The sequence below is a fragment of the Mastacembelus armatus genome, chromosome 18 (genome assembly GCF_900324485.2).
Source record: "Mastacembelus armatus chromosome 18, fMasArm1.2, whole genome shotgun sequence".
NCBI lineage: Eukaryota > Metazoa > Chordata > Actinopteri > Synbranchiformes > Mastacembelidae > Mastacembelus > Mastacembelus armatus.
The window spans coordinates 775,308-784,574 of NC_046650.1; the positions used below are offsets into that span (position 1 = coordinate 775,308).

General features: G+C 37.9%; 1 protein-coding gene across 1 annotated transcript in view; it reads right to left on the reverse strand.

Annotated features, from left to right (window-relative positions):
• The window catches only part of nat16 (N-acetyltransferase 16), a 28,926-nt gene extending 21,659 nt beyond the window's left edge, over positions 1–7,267 (reverse strand). The window contains exons 1-3 of the mRNA XM_026298454.1: positions 7,205–7,267; positions 6,993–7,097; positions 4,580–4,768 (exon numbers count right to left, since the gene is read on the reverse strand). Coding sequence (XP_026154239.1) covers positions 4,580–4,638 — 59 coding nt within the window. The 5' untranslated portion in view covers positions 4,639–4,768; positions 6,993–7,097; positions 7,205–7,267. The remainder of the gene's footprint in view (positions 1–4,579; positions 4,769–6,992; positions 7,098–7,204) is intronic.
• Positions 7,268–9,267: the final 2,000 nt, after the last annotated feature.

Genomic DNA, 9,267 nt, shown 5'->3' on the forward strand with positions numbered 1-9,267 from the left:
TCTCTCTGTTCTCTCTGTACCTTCTGCAGGTGTCCCCGGTCCTGGAGCTGTGTATCGCTGATGTGCAGTTACTGGCCCCACCAACCTGCAGTGTCTGTTTGTTTATTGTTGCTGTTCTTTTCTCTCTGCTCTATCCACTCACCCCAACCGGTCGAGGCAGATGGCCGCCCAAACTGAGCCCGGTTCTGCTGGAGGTTTTTTTCTTCCGTTAAAGGGAGTTTTTCCTCTCCACTGTCGCCAAGTGCTTGCTCATAAGGGAATTGTTGGGTTTTTAGTTTTAGTTTTTGTAAAGTTCCTTGAGATGATTTGTATTGTGATTTGGCGCTATACAAATAAAATTGAATTGAAATTAATTTTCTTCGGAGACTGAGAACCATTAAAAGTCTGATACTGTGCAAACACAGGGGCAGCAGGACTACATTTGCTTTTCTTAACCCTTGGTTGGTTCTGCTGTCTAAAGTTACATTTATTGAGGAATCACTCCCAAAATGGAATTTACAGTGTTACACAACTTTCTCCAACTTATTACAAATACTTACAAAACACTGACAGTTGACTCACAACCCAGTTAATGTTAGAAAAACGAGTTTGTCTTACCTGTAGAAAATAAGGAGAGAGGAGCAAAGTACCGGTGTGCCCTGGGCAGAGGTTCTTTGTTCTGAACCTGGTGTGGGTGGATCAATCCTTATATTTATACCAAGATTGATATCTCGGGCTTGATCTTTTACTTTCACTTTTATGTTCAGTATGTTGCTCACTGAGTTGTCATGACAAGTATTGTTATCCTGTGTCTTCATTAGTAGTGTAAATGATAACTATTGTTATCCAAATCTTGATTACCCCCCCCCCCCCAGAAAATGTGTCCACCAAAACCGCCAGACTTATACATTTCTTGTCCTGAGCATCAATAGGACAGGAGTTCCATCCAACTCTGCTCCATTCACTCCCATGTTAAATGAGAAAAGGATGTTGAGCTGGAAAGCGGAGATGGGGGATTTTGTACATCGCTCCAGAGGCCACATGTCTGACCCTACAGCCAGAGTTGTGGTCAGCCAGAGTTCAAGGGAGTTATTTTAGATTAATCTGTGTAATCTGTGTACACCCATGGACAGACACATTGACACATACAGACGCACACAGACATTCATTGATGCAGAACACAAAAACAAATACATAAACATACCTGTGGAAAAACGTATTCCCACGGTAACACACATGTCCAGATGTACTCAGACACACAAACACACATATACATTCATTGATACAGACACATGCAACTACACACACAGACAAACAAAAACACGCATAGTTACACACAGATGAACACAAACACAAACGTTCATACACATAAACATACATACACACTCATACACTTTTCATTGCATTCTACCAGTACCATGAGCTTAAAATTGGCTATTGACAAACAGCTTCAGACACCAACTGAGGACATTTTTAATGTCAGGCATGGTGTCTTCTTCAAAAGGACATGGTTGGACTTCCACAATAAACATCTACAGTTATTTACAGGGAGTAACTGCAGTGTTCCAAAGAATAACAAATGCAAGAAATGCTAATATTTGCTCTTTTCCAGCACATTTTTCCCTTTCAGCCTTTTTATAACTGCACATCTATTTATTCTTTATTCATACTGCTTCATTGCATCATGTCTTCCCTTCCTTCTTCTCTTCTTTCTCTTAAGAAAACCTTCCTTCAAATATTCCTGGTTTTGCTACACAGCATTTACCTTCTGTATTTTTTAGCAATATTTATCGGTTTTTAAACTATACATTCTTTCTGCCTATACAGTCTTTCTACAATTTCACTTTTTTGCTTTCATTCTTCCCTTTTTCTTTATCTCGTATATTTAATTCCTTTAGTTCTTCCTTCTCTTCAATCCTACTACAAAATTCCAACACTATACTTCTTTTATATTAGTTTAACACTTTATTCTTTAGCAATTGAAAGCCAATTTATTTCTACTTCATCATATCATTCTCTTTCCACCCTTTCCAGCAATGTTGAATAGTTTTTTAGCTAAACAAGTTAAGCTTTCAACTCCAGTTTTACATTTCAGCTTCCAGGATTCTTCAGCATTGTATTTCAGCCTTCAGCTTATTCAGCAATGCATTTCAGCCATTTTCAGAATTGTTGGGAAGCTTTATTCAGCTTTCAGCATTCACACGTATTTTCCGCAGGAAATGCAATTTTGTAGTTGGTCAAGTCACCTGTCAGTCAGAGCAACAAGTCACATGATTTAGTAACTGTGCAACAAAGATTAAAGCAATAAATTGTTAAAGGGCCATGGACACTAACAAGTGATTTTCTGGTAGTGTATTTTGAGTCTATTGGACTGCTTACATTATAAACATGCAGCATTTTCTGTGGCTAATTAGAGTGCAAGCCATTACATGCAGATAGCAAAATATTTTTAAATGGCAACAAATATCTGCTACATCACAAATCAGGAAGGCAGTTGAAAACTTTGGCTGAAAGGTTTCTGGTATAGTCAGGGTGTAGCGATTGCATGTACGCCTTCAAAGCGAGACTTTTTAGTCTTTTTTAATAGCATAAAGATCTATCAGTATCTGGAAAAAATGGTATTTAAGGAAAACAAATACGCTTTTTTCTTTTCATTTTTAAAAATATTACAAAAGGGTATTTTTTGTATATTAAATGTATATTTGTAAAACAAACTTCCCTTAAGGAAGTTATTAGCTTGTAGGGGCTAACACAGAAATGTTTTTACATATTCCAATACTCAATCAGTGAACCGTGTGAGCTGTGAGGGTGTTTGTAGTGGAAGCACGCTCTGGTCACAGCAGACACACACACATACACATCATGAACACTGGTATTTTTCCATTAGGCTTTGATGTTTTGAGATGTGCTGTCAGGCTTGGCTGGGTAGTCTGGCTCTGCCAATGACAGCAAGGCTGTTTTGTGTTTCTGTCTCCCGCTCTGTCTCACACAGACTCGTTCATTCATTTTTCTCTTATACACTCTCTCATGCTCTTGCTTCCTTCCTCTCTTAATCTGGCAGTATACTCCAAACAAAATGAAATTTGGCATGCTTGCAAAGACTGCTGAGCTGCCACCAAATACAAAGCAAATGCCAGTGCGTTCTCTACTTGGGGTCTGGTCATTTTATCATGCCCATGCCAGATGGGGAGCTTGGAGAAGTGGTGTAAAAAGACATAGTGGTTTTACAAAATTTGTTTAACCAAAGGATGAAAAAAAAAAGAAATCAAGTCATAAAGAACTGCATTATTTTTACATAGCAGCAGAAAGAATTTTCATCAGGTAATCCTTGCTACAATTTACTACATGCTATGTTTTACCCGAAGTAAAATAAGATTTGTTACATAACTAAAAAATAACGTATCATCATGGGCTTTTTTTTTCGTTTGGTTTTGCATTTTATGTTTTCCTTAGAACAGTCAAAATTACCTTAGTGACTGGATTTTCTAACATTTGTTTGGATAGCTAACATTTGACAGTGCTACATTGGATCAGTGTTGAACCATTCAACATACACTTAGGTCATTGTTGCTATTGTGCTATTCTGAAATTGTAGCTAAAAAAGCACCTAATGGCAGCAAATAAATAAATAAATACAAAATTTTAAAATCCTTGCTAGTTCTAGCAATACCTTCATTTTGCCACCAAATTGTGAGAAAATTATACACAGCATCACCTTATATAAGATTCATTTGATAGATTATATTATTATTAGCAGAACTCAGTAAATGAAGAGATGATTGGGCAACCGATTGGTATACTAGCTGCTACTAGTGATGGGCAAGTGAAGCCTCATGAAGCACTGAGGCTTTCCTGACAATTGTGCCAAAAAAGATTCAAAGCTTCGAGACTTCAGTGACGGTGACATCTGGTGGACAACTGAAGCCATAGCAACCTCTAAAGAGTACGACTGATGGCACTGTTTCAGTCCCACGACAGCAATAAAAATTCAGACCTCTTGAGGTCAAAATGATTCCAAACTTTAGAACGTCGCTTATTGGCTCACCGTGAAACTTGCCAAAATACTCTTACTCTCACTCTCCAAATCCTGAAGCAGGATGATGCATCTTATATAGCTGGTATGGCACCAAACCACTCAAATCTGTCAAACCTGTCAAGCTGTCATTGCCTCAGAATGCATTGAAACGCCATGAGCCAATGAAAAGCTTTGAAACATTTTGAAGCAATGAAGCGCGAAGCGAAACAGTGATGACGTTAGCTTCGAACGTGACACTGGTGTTTTGATACAAGCCTCAACACAGTGTTTCGAATCACTCCGCTTCAGGAAGAGTGACACAAGCTCCGAAGCCTCGGTATCATTTGCCCATCACTAGCTGCTACCCACTATCTCCCCACTCAAGGGATATCAAAGCCAAATGTGGCACAGGTTCTCATGAACACACCATTTTGACTTTAATACACCAACACTGATTTATTGGGAGTATACTGCCAGCTTTCCACATTGTGATACCCATACACACAACAGATACAGTAATACCATCATAGTGAAATTCACAGATTTCCTGAATACCTGAATAACACAAAACTCAAAGGAACACACCATGTCTTTAGTAGATTATCCTGTTGGTCAAGTGATGAGAACACGGACACCAAAATCATTCATGTCTCCTGGGTAGATCCTTGGCTCCAGTGCTTCATGCCAGTAGGCTCCATGAGGATGCAAACACATTAGCATACCACTCTGTTGCACAATAGCAGGGTCCATGTCATTTTTCCCACGCAGCCCAGCCTATACATGAAACAAACCATTGACACAGAGGCACCAGAAAATGATTAGTTGATAAATATGTCAATCATCAAATTCTCTTATATTGTGGCCATAAAAGACAAGTGTGAGAGATATTTCCACTTTGTCACCTACCATGTTTACATCTTTGAAGGACTAGTTATGGACCTACAGGATCACACTCGGTTATGTCTCAGTATATGACTACAAAGAACCCTGGACTCAAGCTGTAACTTCTGAAATACCCTTGTGGAATAATGTACAAAGAAATCTAAAGAGCACACTGCCGAGCATAATGTGGCCGTTGTATAAGGCAATATGGATTCCATCACGAGACATTATTAACTGAAGAAACCTAGTGATAATATTACATTGCAGTGATTATATATCCAACATAAATTCCTACCAAAATGACCTTAATCAATATCTTTTATAGTAAGAGACATGCCAACCAATACATTGTCTCATTCCGCTACTTGCCATTTAATATTCCATGGTGCTAAAGGTCTAATAAACCTACCCAATTAGTAAAAATCTAATCACTAAATAATAATAAACTATCTTTTAAAGTCAAATCCATTTAAACACCACAGTAATTTTTAACCAAAATAAATCAGTGTCACACAGCCATAAATAATTATGTGAAATTTCAAGCCTCTGTTTCCATTAACCAACACCAAACTATCACTTAAACATCTTGTCGTAGAATATAGTTCCCTTGTTGATGAGACATACACATAACTGTGTTTACATTTAAAAGAAACCTATGTTTGTATTATGCATTTGTGAAAATGGAAGGAAAATTTGGGGCTCGACTTAAGACTCAAATAATCTTTCAACTTTATTTCTGCACTTAGTAAATAGAAGCTTTTTGGCACTACCTGATTTTTCTCAAGCTGCTACCCACTATCTCCCCATAACAATCACCACCCACCACATAAACATGCACAAAAACCTGTTCAAGAGAGTTCCAGCTTTTATAGGAGTGTTTAGTAATCTGTTTGTGTCTTTTGCTGGAGACAGCCTACAAAAATGATGGTATCTGACAGACATGGCTCAGAGTGGGAGAGAATATTTTTCAAAATTTATGACATCACAAAAAGCAAACATCAGATATTTTTATCTTGTCTACTTTCAAGTTCATGTGCTCCATGTTGCAAGGTAACTGACATTCCAGATCCCTAAAGTCTCTCTATAGCTTCTCTACTTTGCATGTCATGTTGGCTGTAAAAGGCTGTAAGCTAGTGTTGGTCTGTCTCAGCATATTCATGGTAATGATCACAGGGAAAACATTGTCCTGTGTTGTCCTAGCATAGATAACTGCAGAAGGGAGTGTTTTTGAGATTGATGAGCAGTTAGTAAGGCATCACAATTTGGATAGGTTTGGAAGACTTGTTATGTAAGATAAGATTTGTTATGTAACTTTGTTTGAGACATCATCTACATCTACATCTACAGGTACACTATAGAGTAATGTTTGTAGAATTGCTCCATTGATTTTATAAGGGCAGAAAAACTCCTATTAGTTTCTCCAGGTGGAGGGTTTAATAAAACATTTGGAATCTCTGGCTGTTTCCTCATATGGCAGAATATCAGAACGGTGTGCTAATGGTTAATGAAGCAAAGAGATGGATCAATTTGACGAACTCAGGATGAAAATTTCATGCATATTTACTCCATAAACAAATCTGCTGATGGTTCCACTAGAATCTATTGTTTTTACAAAATTCAGTCATTTTAAATGTTGGACTAACCAGACATTAATACAACTGAGGAAGGTGTAACCCAAGGTGTAATCTCGTTGGTAACAGAAGTTATGGCTTCTTATATCATTCCCAGTTAGAAGTCTAGTTATATACACTAGGCCAAATCATTTATAAAGAACACATTCCAATGTCCCTGGTGGTACTTAGTAATCCAGAGTATTGTAGAAGCAAATGTTCTCTATGGAGAAATTTAACAAGCACCCCCAGATCAAAACCATCAAGATAATTAATGGTTGTGTAGTACAGTATATAATACATACAACGCCCAAACCCTGGAGTAAAATAAAAAAGAAAAAATCTTTACACAATAATTGGTTGAACCAAATAAACAAATATATAGAGATTTATTTTTTTTAGAAAGCTAGTTTTTATTTTCACTGCACACTACCTCTCTTATAGGCACTAGGTTTAAATGTTCATTCAATTTCCTTTCCACAATGTTGCCATGTCATTCATGTCACCTGGGTCCATTTTTGAAGAGTAAGGTACAGCCTGTGCCTTTGGCTAGTGTCAGACCTGCCAGGGAAAGAACAGATGGCCAAGTAGATGGGGAAGGGGTGATGTTCCTGGAAATAAAAAAGCATGCATTATGCTAGCAACACTGACATTTGTGTGTAATTGAGAGATGAGATTTAAAGTACAAAATAAAACAATTTATTCATGGTCCCCTCACCTTGGCAAGAACTAAAGGGTCTGTCAACTGCACACAGAACATGCGTTTCTCTGCCAGTTCAAGTGTTATATTCTCCAAGCACTGAGCCACTTTACCAAGTGGATTTGGGGGTTTAAGACCTCCACCTGTATAATGTGACACTGGTCATGAATAATACAATGGCTCAGACAGTATGCATAATTCAGAATAGGGTAGTATAGGCTTACCAGTTGCTGCAGTTGCTTTCTTGTAAGCTGCAATTTCTTGATGAGCTTTTGACATGGTGTTGTATTCCTTTTTAGCATTCCACATCACAAACCACATTAAAGCTGGCAATAATTGCCATTTATTACCTGGTCTCTGTACAGTGTGTATATTGAGTAATCCTTTTTCTTTTATATCTGCTCAAACTGATCATGAAATGTTCTCTGATCTTCAACAAAGTCACAAAAAACACAATATTTAAGCTGGTTAAACATCTTTCATATCTTTAGTCAATACACCCGTTAAGCATTCACAGTTATGGTGAATTAGAGTTTTAATAGCTGGTTCAACTGCCATTGGCAGCAGCAACCTCAACCTCAGGTCATTTCACAGCATCTGTATCGGGTTGAGGTCTGAGCTCTAACTGGGCCACTCCAAAAGGTGGATTTTATGTCTCTGAAGCCATTCTGTACTATATTTACTTCAGTGTTTAGGGTAATTATCCTGCTGCATCACACAGGTTCTTCTGAGCCTCAGCTTGTGGGCTATCACCCTGATATTATCCTGTAGGATTACTGTAGCAGTCCAGGTCCAGAAGTGTCAAAGCAGCCCTAAATCATGATGCTCCCTCCACCGTACTTCATTGTTGGATGAGGTTTTCATGTTGGTATGCAGTTCTTTTTACAACATAGATAATGCTGTGTGTTGTACCTTCATTTTCAATAGTGTTGTAGATTGTCAAGGTGGTCTTTGGCAAACTTCAGACATGATGCAACGTTTTGGGTTTTTTTTTTTTTTTGGCACACCAATGAATTCATCTCTGGTGTCCTTCCATGAATACCATGCCTGTTCAATGTTTAGTGTATAGTTGACACATGAATAGAAATATTTACCAGCTCCAATAAAATTTTCAAATCTTCAGCTGTTACTCTGGTTCATTGAGCCTTCCACACGTGCCTCTGGATTTTCACAGTAATAGTCGCTATTAGCAAAAACAGCCTTGTTGAACAGAAAAAAGTTGCTTTGGTGTATAAGTCACAGTTCTAATTATACTAATTATAGTCTAAATTAGCCTATGAAGAACATGGGCTAGGCATAAAAACAAGCAGAAGTGCATTATGACATTCATTCACCTGTGTCAAGTAACGTTTAACAACTCCGCCACCGTCACGGTTGCAGGGATAAAGCAGTGAGTCCTCCTCCTCTCGGTTTGACTGAATGCTGACACTATCTTTCAGCTGCATACTTGATTACCTGCACTTTGAAGTCTGCAGTATAGCTCTTTTGGGCAGCATTTTCACTTGTACTAGGAGTTGTAGTTTAGCATGAACATAAACATTTTTACTTTTTCAGCCATACACTATTATCATCAATTAAAGTGCCATCTAACACTAGTGATTACTCACAAAATTACTGTAAATATACACATATAAGTCGCTTCGCTATATAAGTCACACTACAAGCAAGAGAAGTAAAAAAAGTGCTTAAAAAATTCATACATGGAATACAGTACATGGAAATCAACAACTCTTGATCATAGGTCTTTTGAGTTCTCTTTTTTTTTTTGTCTTGGCCATCTTCCCCCATTCTGCTTCTTTGCTGCATTCATCTGCTGTAAATCAATCAGGAACTTTAATGAAATCCATGTAATGTCTGTCTGATTTTATGGATATACTGTTTTATTTTGACAGTCATGTTCCTTGTTTACATTCTGTCAAGTAGTTTGCTGTTCATCAGTCATCCATGTACAACTAGTTAATCAATTCCACCTGTAACCTATTTTCTGTGTATTTATACCCTGCCAGATTGTCTGATGTGTGTTCCGAGTTACCCACCTTATCAGGTAGGTGGGCAGTTGTGGCCTAATGGATAGGGAGTTG